General features: G+C 47.1%; 1 protein-coding gene across 1 annotated transcript; it reads right to left on the bottom strand.

Moving 5' to 3' along the window:
• Positions 1–247: 247 nt before the first annotated feature.
• On the bottom strand, positions 248–7,413 carry EDN1 (endothelin 1). Its single transcript, XM_067752005.1, has 5 exons — positions 6,764–7,413; positions 5,045–5,213; positions 3,576–3,734; positions 3,306–3,419; positions 248–1,486 (listed from the first exon to the last, which is right to left on the bottom strand). Exons 1-5 carry the CDS (start codon positions 6,825–6,827, stop codon positions 1,384–1,386), a joined length of 609 nt encoding a protein of 202 aa, XP_067608106.1. The 5' UTR covers positions 6,828–7,413; the 3' UTR covers positions 248–1,383.
• Positions 7,414–11,228: the final 3,815 nt, after the last annotated feature.

Raw genomic sequence — 11,228 nt, 5'->3', positions numbered from 1 at the left:
GGAAGCAGAGGCGGCTATGCAGGGAAAGACAGAGGTGTGAAAGCTGGGTTTTTGTTTTGTTTTTAGCTTAATGCAATCTAAAGGCAACTTTTAAGATATAAATCAAATTCTTGTTTTCATTAGCCATGATTCTTTTCCTTCTAATTGTCACCTTTCCAAGAAACCATCTTTAATCATCCCCCTACCTAATTCTTACCCCTTTGGCCCACTTCTCAGAAATTTCAGAAATGATTCAAAGTCGATACAGTAGGGAAAAAAAATATTTATTTTCTAAAGTCATTACCTTGACAGGCAAAACAAAGCATTTTCTCAATTTCATTCAGAAATACATTAAAAAAAAATACATAGACCAATATGGCCTGCCCAAACATATATTTAACATGGTAAATATAAGGAATAAATTGTTTGAATATAAATATCTATAAAAAAATAAGTACATCAAAATGTAATCCAACCTCTTCCATGAGCCAGTTACATAAAGGAAAACAATTTGACAGCTTTAAATCACCACAATGTTTACCCTTCAGTGTCTCTCCTAAACAATCCTATACCATTGTGTTTCCAAAAATCAAGGTAAGGGAATCTGCTGATTCAATTGATCTTTGTTTTCTTATGGAACAGAGCTAGTAGATCACCCTGAAAATGTTATATCTACTGTTGACACATTAGACAGACTTCCATGAGGCTAGGGCTTAGTGTGGGGATTTTAGAGAGGGAAGAGTCTGGGGAAGCAATAATTAAAGGTGGGGAAATACTTTGCCAGAGTGCAATATAGGTGAGGTAGACTCATATGCATGAAACTCATCCTGATTTACAGTAGTAACAGTTTCTTTCAATTTTGCATTTTATGAATTTAAAAAAACAAAGTCTCTCTCTTTTTTTTTTTTTTTAACTCGAGTGTTAGAGGGTTTTCAATTTGTGCATTCCCTAGAAAAATCTTTGCAGGGACTTTGGAGTTTCTCCCTGAAATGTGCCAGGCGCCTGAGTGAGACACAAACACTCCCTTCGGAACCTCTTCGGGGACGGGGACGCCGCCCGCAAGTGGAATCTCCTCTCCTCCTCCGTCTAAGAAGGAGGTCACCCTAATTTGCAGGTCACTGCATCTCTCTGCCTTCTTTGCATAGCCCGCTGTCACCCCAAAAGAGGAGAGAAACGAAAGCAGTTCCCACTGATGGAGGCAAATGAAGACGGGCTGGGGGACTCCTTAACCTTTTCTGAAATGTTTGCACCCAGGGCGCTGGTCCTGTGCTAGTCTGGAACGAGAAGTGGTCTAAGCAGGGAGGATGCATTTGCTCTGATCCCAGCCACGTGGAGAGAGCGCAGAGTCAGGCCCAGGGCTCTTGGTGGATGAGAAGGCTTCAGACAGGCCCCAACAACCTGCCATCAGTGTGTTCGGTTGTAGGTCACTTTCTTATCTCTGTAGAGCTTGGCTTTCAGCTTGGCAACATGAAAAGACGTTTTGATGCTGTTACTGATGGCTTCCAACCTATTAAAACCAGACAAGAGAAAACGATGTTATTATTTTTTTTTCTACAAAAATCATTCCTAGGCAAAAGAGACATCTAAAATTAGAATCTGGTAAAAACAAATCTAAATCTGGATCCTGAACTTTCACCCCCAACCAAAACCACATGTTACCCTGCTAACCTCAAGTGAAAATAAACTACCTCTTATGCCTAGAATGGCAGTGGGTGGGGCGGTGAGCAGGGAGAATAAGGGTGATATGGTCATATCTAAAGGGAATTGGGTATTAAATACAATTTTAAAGTACAATTTTTAAGGTCAACTAGAGATCTTCTCTTTCCTTCTTTAGCCCTGTCCCAAGCACTATCCCAGCCCCTGTGGGATCGTATGGAGAGACTCATTCGGCAGAGGTTTCAAATAGCCAGGAGTGTCTTCTTAAACACATAAGAAATTGAAGGGGGCTTCGTGGGAAAGAAATTCAAAGAGAGGAGACCTACAGGCAGGCCCAAAACAATATTCTACGGCAAGTAAAGAAAATTTGTTTTTGCAGGTTTCATGTTTTCTGTTTCTAGGAGAAAGAAAAAGGGAAGGACTGTAACATTGATTTAATAGTTGATGTAATGGAAGCTAATAGAAAAAAAAAAGATTTCCAAATCAGTCCAGAAACGGTGATTTACGTAATCTTGCGATCTGAAGGCGCACTAGTGGCCTGAAGTTATAAATATGGAAACTTCAACAGCACATGGGAAGTGCTGAGGATGGCCCCGCATCAGCAGTAAACAACTCAGAAGTCATTCATGACTGCCAGGCCTGTGCTCGTAATACTTGGATCCTAGGACTTCTTGCCACTGGATTTCCGGGAAAAGTTGCCACTGACCATGATAGGGAAACGTAGAATATGGGGCGGATCTGAAAGCAGGATTCCTCCCTGCAGCTTGTGAATTCCAAAATGTTTAGGATTTGGAAGACTTATCACTCTAAAACTGCTCAGGGGGGCTTCCCTGGTGGCGCAGTGGTTGAGAGTCTGCCTGCAGATGCAGGGGACACGGGTTCGTGCCCCGGTCCGGGAAGATCCCACATGCCGCGGAGCGGCTGGGCCCGTGAGCCATGGCCGCTGAGCCTGCGCGTCCAGAGCCTGTGCTCCGCAACGGGAGAGGCCACAACAGTGAGAGGCCCACGTAACGCAAAAAAAAAAAAAACAAAAACAAAAACAAAAAAAAAAACTGCTCAGAGCAATCCTATGGTATTACTAATCCAGATCCCAGCTCATGATTAAAAAATGAGAAAGCTTTTGGGAATGACATTGGGTCTCCACCAAATGCATTTCCCTATTTAAAAAGTAAATAAACCTGAAAAAATGGCATGCTCTAACTCTTACCAACCCTGACTTTATTTTCCCTTTGGCCATTTGAATAACTGCTGTGTTTTGAAGAATTTGATTATATGTGACACTTTAATTAAAAAAAATAAAAAACTCTCCCTGAAAGGATTTTTAATTTCTCAGGGAAAGCTGTAAATATATTGACTCAGAGAGGCAAAAACTAGATGTGACCAAATGACAAAGGTGTCTCTAGATAGATTTTGTTTGGAAAATCTACCTTTAGGATGAGTGGTGTGTGTGCTAGAAATCACCAAAGTGTACAGAGGGCGGCAGCCTGCATTCAAGGCCTTCAAGACAACATTTGAGAGGGATTCCTTTGCTCTCTTCAATCTAGAGAACACAAAGATTCCCCTTTTCTTTGTTACTGTCCTCTGGGCCTTTCTCCCATCAAGGCAAGAATGACTAGGAGAGTAGACCATTCATAGGTGACGGGGACCAGCTGCTCTTAGGAGCCTCTTACCTTCTTATTTTTCTTCCCTCCACCAGCTGCTGATGAAGACACTTCTCTCCAAGCTTGGAACAGTCTTTCCCTTTCTTTTGTTTATTCCAGGCTTTCTCCATGGTGTCTTGGTCCCTGTTAAAATACATATAGGGAGAACATTTCAGCAATAGGAACTTCAGTTGTTCTCAATGCCTCTGTTAATCTCTTTTAAAAAAGAAGACAGCATCATAAGAGGAAGACGGTCAGGAAGGCATAAAACTGAAGGAAAACAAAGGTGTTTCTACTCACCTGAGTTCTTTTCCTGCTTGGCAAAAATTCCAGCACTTCTTGTCTTTTTGGCTAGCACATTGGCATCTCTTCCTGTGGTCTGTTGCCTTTGTAGGAAAGAAATCCTTTAAGGATCGCTTGGTCCTAGAGGGGCTTCCGAGTCCATATGGAACAATGTGCCTATCATGGAGAGAGAGGAACAAAAGTTATGAGCATAACTGATCGTCTCCAGAGGTTGCATTCTTTGGGGCAAGCTCCTAAGGAGCTCACACCACAGGATTTGGCAGCGAAACTCAGAAGAGTCAAATGTTGCTAACAGTCAGGGTGGCATGCCGGTCAACGGCCTCAAGTGTGTGGACCCACCCAGGAGAAAATCAGTTTTTCTAAGTCAATGAAATTCCATGTCAACTCTCAACACAGCAGCCTTGTCTTTTGGCCGAAATTATGACATCTCTGCTTTGGTATCTGTTTCATATTTTCTTCCTTTTTCTGACTCTCTACTTAGTTAACAGGTCTTGGGGGTGGGGGTGGGGGACTTCCATGCAAAACCATGACTCACAAGATTTCGAAAACCGATTTTCAATTCAAGTGATACATGATAATGCTAAAAGGGCCCCCTGAGGAGGCTGGGGGGGACACACTACTGCGTGCATGGTTCACGCCAGGTTTGCACACCTCCTGTGATTTGGTGATTATCATACAACTGTAGAGGGACTCCTCATCAGAAGGCTCTCCAGTAATTTCCAGGGTGTCCATTGTGATTCTCGCCTAAAGAATAAAGTCCTCCCCTTGGAAGTATCACCTTACTAAGTATGAGGCTCGCTGTGGTTTTTGTTTCGTTTGATTTTGTTTGCATTTCAGTCATCCCTCACCATAACGGGACACCGCAGGCAAAATCAATGTATTTTTGTTTAGGATTCCTTCTGATGGGTGAACTACTTTTCAGGGGGAGATGGGGGAAACTGCTTTCTTCGCTCGGGAGGCAGAAGGGAACTCTAAGGACCGCGTTTCTATTGCTGTGTTGAAATAGGCTTTTCCAAAGCAGGGAGTCGGGACACCCAAGTTCTAGGTCTCGCTCTACCATAAATTCATCCTGGCAAGTGACTTCAACGTTTCGGGTCTTAGTTTTTCTATAATTAAGATAAAGACATTAGACTATAACTCTCTATAATCCTTTCTGCCTCTTCAGTCTATGCCCTTCCATGAGAAGCACAGGTTGGACCAAGCCACGTATGACCTCAGCAACGTTTTCCCTAAACCCAGGCAGATCCCAATGGAAAACATTCTCCCCGGAGGCCCAACACAGAGTTTCTCCCCCGAGACGTGTGGTAGCCTCCTGAGGGGCATTTTCCCCACTGGGGCACTTTCCTGGGGTCAGAAATGCTACCTTCAGAGTCCAAACCCAAAAGTAACGAGAGTGACTGGGCTCCAGTCTCCCGTGAAGCTGGAGGGGAGGAAGCCTGGAGTAACGATGCCCTCTAGAGACTCACTCTGGAGTGTTGACCCAAATGATGTCCAGGTGGCAGAAGTAGACGCATTCTTTATCCATCAGGGAAGAGCAGGAACAGCGCTTGGCCCGGCGGGGCCTCCAGGGCGCACTGGGAGAGGGCTTCTCCCCTCCGCTCTCGGCTCCTGTGCTGAGCTCGGCACCCAGGACCGCTGGGGAGACAAAGAGCAGGTCAGTGGGCGGCGTCTCCCCCAAGGCCCAAAGGCACACTGGTCACAGCGTCGATGCCACATCTAGCAGAGCAGATAAAAGCAGATGAAGCACCCAGCCGGCCTCCGGCAAGAAACACAGAGCAAAAAGGACTCTATTATTTTCCCTCCTTAACATGACTTCACCTTTATCGCCACTGGCTTATCCAGCTTCAGAGAGATTATACAAGTGCAGGGGAAACAACCACCTGAAAAGGGACTTACCAGCCCCTTGAAGCAGCCTTCAAGGAAATGCTTAGAAATACTGCCTGTTAGACATTTGGGTTGCCTTCTGCATGGAACTTAGCGCAACCTACGGTGGCTTAAAATTGGCTGATGACCAAAAACCTGAAACTAAGTAAATCATGACTCAGAGCCACTTCCTCATGCAGGATGACCTTCCATTTAGGGCAGTACCCACCACTTCACACCTTGTGTAAGGTGGGGAGTAGCCCAGATGAGACACACCTCTTGAACTTAGGTGGAGGTCCAGAGCTTCGGGGAGGTGATTGGAGAGAGAGAAGAGAAATCAGCTCTACACTAAAACCACTGACCTAAGGGAAAACTGAGCAGCAGCTCCGGGGACCCAGGCAAGGTTCCGTGGGTTTTGAATTCTTAATCCCCGGAGCAGGATGGTGTGGGCGGGATCTGCCGTCTCCCGTTCCCCACGGCAGCATGCTTCCTCTTACTGACAAGTTAGCCACGCAGCTTATCTGCCTAATTTTGTACATTTCAAATGATCAGACACATTCCAGGATTTTCATTCCCTTGACATCCTTTCTCTTCAGTCAGGGTCATGAAAAGACAAAAAAGTGCGCTGACCCTAAAAGAGGGAAACGGGCAGATGCACGCATGCTATCTAAATCCTTCAGCAGCCAAGATTTATCCTAGCTTCCCTCCCAAGACAGGTGAATAAAACTGGAAATAGAGCCCACACTGTTCCGAGTGCCAAAAACTTGCCAAAAGAAATCTAAAGTCAACAATGACAATTTTAAAGAAAACATCTGCTTCACCCTGAAACCGCCTGGGGGTGGTTTTCACCAGGCTATTCTGCAGGTGACTTTACTGCTCATACATTGCTTGAATGACTTGAATAAAATTCCTTGGCTTCAAGCTGAAATGTTTAAATATTTCACACATTAACACACTATTAAAGCAGTATTTGAATAAGATATAAATTCCTATATGTCCTATTACCTGTATGAACACATATATTGCAAACATACATTTAGCTAAATTACATCTCGCTTTAATTGAGTCATATTTTTAAAAGCCAAGGAAATACACTAGGCAATAATAATAATGTTATTTTAATGCTAGAGGAGCAATGGTCTTCAACAGAGGATTTTTTTTTTCCACTAGAAAATTTAAGCACCTTTGAGCAGTAATTCCCCTACACTTGCTTTCTGAGCGGCAGTCATAAAAAGAAATGGGGGAAAACACAGAAGCAAGAAAAGCATTAAGGTGGAAAAGAAGACGGCAGCATTCAGGGATTTACAAGTCAACGTGCCTACCTGCTTCTGGAGCTCCTTGGAAAGCCACAAACAGCAGAGCGAAAATCATGGGGAAATAATCCATTCTGGAAAAAAAGGGATCAAAATCCTTCCCCACTGCGAACTAAACCCGAAGGTGGGGGGGGGAAAACGCAGAAAAAAACAGCTTCAGTTCCTTCCGAGCGCTTCGGGTTCTTCGGATCTCAAAGTGATCCTTCAGCCCGAATGCTCTTTAATGGGGAGAAAAAAGAAGCGTCTGCCAGGAGAGAAGGCAGTGGGAGCGGTCCGAGGACGCACGCGGTGGCGGCCGTGGCGCACGGGGACCCGGGGACCCTGGCGGCGCTGGTCCCAGCGCAGAGGCAGAAGCGCGTCTGACCTGGACAGCTCTCGGCAGGCTTTTTATACTGAACCCCTATAGAGCGGGGGTAAACAGCTCCAATTTTATTCCAGCCCCAGACAATGTTATTGTGTCATTAGTCACCACCAGGCAACGTGCAGCCGGAGATAAGGCCGGGCTCTAAAGGAAATCACTGCTAACTTCAGAGGCAGACGCCCGCCGTCTGACAATTCGGGGCAGGGCTAAGAAAAAGAAAATACCCATTGGAGACCTTTGGTAAACCTGCCCGTGCAGCGCTGCCGTCTGCTTCCCCTTTGCAAGCTGCCAGCCCCGGAGTTCAAGCATCAGAAGAGGGACTCCAGAAAAGTCATACCATTGGTATGAAAAGTATGAGCTACAGTTTAAATAGATTGTATTGTTGTGTGCGGGGGAATTTTTTTTTAATTGTTGTTCGCTTCATTTGCCTTTTATGTCTCTCCGATTTCTTAGTGCTGATCAGTCCAGGGGACGCTCTCGCTCTATACTTACGCCTCCCCCCGCCCCCGACTCGGGGTCAGATCATTTTGGCAGATAGATGGACGCACTTTGCTCTTTCTTCCAGCCCCCGCCCACCAAGGCTGTTCGGCTCAAGTTCTTTGCGTCCACAGTGGGAAACATAGGAGAGGGGTTGGCAAGAAAAGGAAGTTTAAAAAAAAAAAAAAAAAGGATCCTTTTAGGCACATACCCAGTCCTTTCAGGATTGCTGATTAGAAGCCCCCATCAGCTTTTCTTTTTGCGCCCACCCTCTTCCCGTCCCCGGATCCCCCCATTTGCCGGGGCACCAATCTAAAGAAATAGCGAGAGAGGAACGCCAGAGGGAGACGAAGAGCTACCGGGGCTGATGTTTGAGGAAAAAAACCACAGCCTTGGCTTCCAAATAACAGAAGGAAACGCAGCCACCTGAGGTGGGAGCCTAGAAAGGGAGGAATGACACCTGACGCGGAAAGCGCGGTTGCCCCTCGGAATATTCCATTTACTCCCTACATCGGGACAGCTTTTCTGGATCTTTGTTTTCCTTTGGCTTTTTCTTGTAAGTCGAAGGGGTGTTCTTGCAGAGGGTTAAGTATTGGGAAGGAGGAAATGCCCGCCCTGAATAAGGGAGCAGACGATACCTCGCCTTTAATAACGTGCTTATGTTTTCAAAGCAATTTCCTGTCTATGTAAGCACGAAATACGCCTTGAGGTCCTCACAGGGCAGTCACTGCGGAGGAAACAGCATGCTGCAATGTGTACAGCAGAACATGAATGTAAGACATTCTGGCTTTTTCAATTAGCCTCATTTGTCAAGTGAGAAAGCTGGGGTCCCCAGAATTTCCCTGCTCCATCGAAGTTCTCGGTGTGCCTGAGTAAGGCCCATGGGATAAAGGTAGAGAATCTTCCCTGCACACGAAAAAGATGTGTCTACGTCTAGCTCCATCAAATAGATGCTGCTTCCATTTCCTCACCTTGTTTTACTCTAATCCACCCACCCACACCCACCCACACAAACACGCACACGCAGGGATTCAAATGCAGACTCATTTGCAGTTCTCAAGAGGGTCCCACAGAACCATTTCCTCCTCCTCTCTGTTTATTCTTCACCCCTAGAATCAAAAGGACAGATTTTATCCCAACACCTAAGCCGTGGACCTGGGCACACTTGGTCTGCCTGGACATCCCTCAAAGTCACAGCAGGGGGGACAGTAGCGGTAGCAGATCCGTAATGAGATCTGTCCCCTAAAGCAGCCACTGCAGCCAGAGTGGAGGTGGGGGGAGGCAGGGACCCTCCCCCCCACATCCACACCCAGAGAGGCCTCCCCCGCGTCCCCAGAGGTCTCTGCTTGGGCCCTCGGCCCCTCCTCTATATGCTTGCCTCAGCCCAGCCCCAGGGGCCGGGGAGGGCACAGCTCCCCCTGGACTCAGTGGCAGCCAGCAGGGAGCCAGCTCTGCTGGCCTCAGCCCTGGCCAGTGCGTTCCGACTTCTTCCCATCCGCAGAACACAGGAGAGCAGAAGAGAGCTGATATCACATTCACAGGATCCAAACTTCCCCCAGGGAGGGAGAGGTGGCCTGGGAAATATGTCTTGGCCGGGGTCCCACCCCCACGCCCCCAACTCTTTTTTTTTTAACCTCCTGGAAACTTTAACAAAACACTGGCCGCAGTCAGGACCAACCTGTCCTCAGCTCCTCCCTGGAAACTACCGCCCGGTCCCTCCCAGTCCCTCCAGGTCCAGCCTGGGCCACCCTCCGGCAGGTAGGGAAGCCCATCTCTCGACGCCACACCCACCTCGCTGAGGTTGCCTAGACAGGTGCCAGCAGCGCCCAGCGATCAGGTGGAGAAGTGAAGCAAAATGAAACTGCCCACAAGCCTTCCCACAGCCCACCCGCCCTCCTCTCCTGTGAACTATCTGAATGACAAATAAATACAAAACGTGGGCAGCAGTGATCCGCCCCGACCCGTCACCCCGGGCCTTCTGCTCAAGTCAATGCGCAGGATTTCAGATCCGGGAGGGTCGCATTGTTCCAAGGCCCATCTTGCCCCATCTCTTTGAATCGTGAGTTTCCAAGACGCACCCTCACGTGGGTGTGCATGTGCGCGTTTCCATTTTTCTTTGTGTGTCTTGGGGCAATGGTGGTATCTCCCTTCCCTGTCTGTCCATCTCTCCACTTCCAGCTCTTGCAGCAGCCTCTTTTCTTCCTAGAGGAGGAAAGGGGGGAGCCTTTCTCTGCAGAGAAGGCAGCTATCCTACTGCCAGGCAGCTGCCCAACAAAACAGTTTGCCAAGAAGCAAGAGCGGGAGGGAGGAAGAACCCCAACAGACCAGTTTTACAAGTTAGATGCTGCCGCTGCTGCTCTGCCTGAAGCCTTGCTGGGGAGCGTGGAGGAGACGAGAAGGTTAAAGTTGCTGGACAAAGTAATAAAAGTGGAGATCCCAGGCTTCCCTGGTGGCGCAGTGGTTGGGAGTCCGCCTGCCGATGCAGGGGACGCTGGTTCGTGCCCTGGTCCGGGAAGATCCCACATGCCGCGGAGCGGCTGGGCCCGTGAGCCATGGCCGCTGAGCCTGCGCATCCGGAGCCTGTGCTCCGCAACGGGAGAGGCCACGGCGGTGAGAGGCACGCGTACAGCAAAAAAAAAAAGAAGTGGAGATCCCACCTCCATCACCAACCCCCAGCCCAGCCCTCCAGGACCTAGCAGGGGAAAGGCTCTCTGCAGGCACAGTCCGCCTCAGAGAGGAAAGGGAAGGGAAGGGAGAGAAGAGGTAAAGAAGATGGCCTTTTTCCCCAATGGAACAGTCTTCTGTTGCTGTTCTTGCTTTTAATGTTACACTTGAATACTGGAAACTATTTGATAAAGTATTTTTTATGTGTTTCTTTCTGTATCATCTCTTGCTGTGTATTAATAGATAGCTATAAATAAAACACCCTGGGCCCCAAGTACAGATACTACACAGTAGCAAAGTGTGCTGTTTTTAGCACTCCTCAGCTTTGCTGTTTCTCAACTTCTGCGTAAAACAATTTGCAACTTTGCCCAGCCAATAAATCTGGGGCGAGATGTGGCAATGAGCTCAGCAAAAAGAACAGCCGTTAGGTTGCTTGATGAGAGAGAGCACAAGGCATAAAGAGCTGGCTTAGTGTGGGGTCGGTGAAGCTGTCCAGGCCACTAGCTCGATCATATATTGTTGACTGTTTCACATTCCTACTTTGCATAGCACTGTTGTGGAAGACTGCGTAATACAGACATTACTCCATGACGTATTACACACCTCCAGGAGTCATGAACAAACACAGCTTCTCCCTGTGTCCAAAGTCGAGTGGTATTTAGCACAGGAAACAGGGTGCTGCTCAGCAGAGATTCATCCCATGTATCTAAAAGCATAGAACTTAAGAGTTCGTCGATAGGTCAATGGATAAAGAAAATGTGGTATATATATGTACACCACATGGAATACTTCTCAGCCATAAACGAAAATGTGGATGGACCTAGAGGGTATCGTGCTAAGTGAAATAAGTCAAACAGAGAAAGAAAATACCATATGATTTCACTTATATGTGAAATCTAAAAAACCCGAAACAAACCAACAAAAATAACAAAACAAAAACAGACTTGTCAATGCAGAGTCCAAACTGGTAGT

This window comes from Pseudorca crassidens, chromosome 10 (assembly GCF_039906515.1).
Source record: "Pseudorca crassidens isolate mPseCra1 chromosome 10, mPseCra1.hap1, whole genome shotgun sequence".
Classification (NCBI taxonomy): domain Eukaryota; kingdom Metazoa; phylum Chordata; class Mammalia; order Artiodactyla; family Delphinidae; genus Pseudorca; species Pseudorca crassidens.
This window is presented reverse-complemented; position numbering and strand designations above follow the sequence as displayed.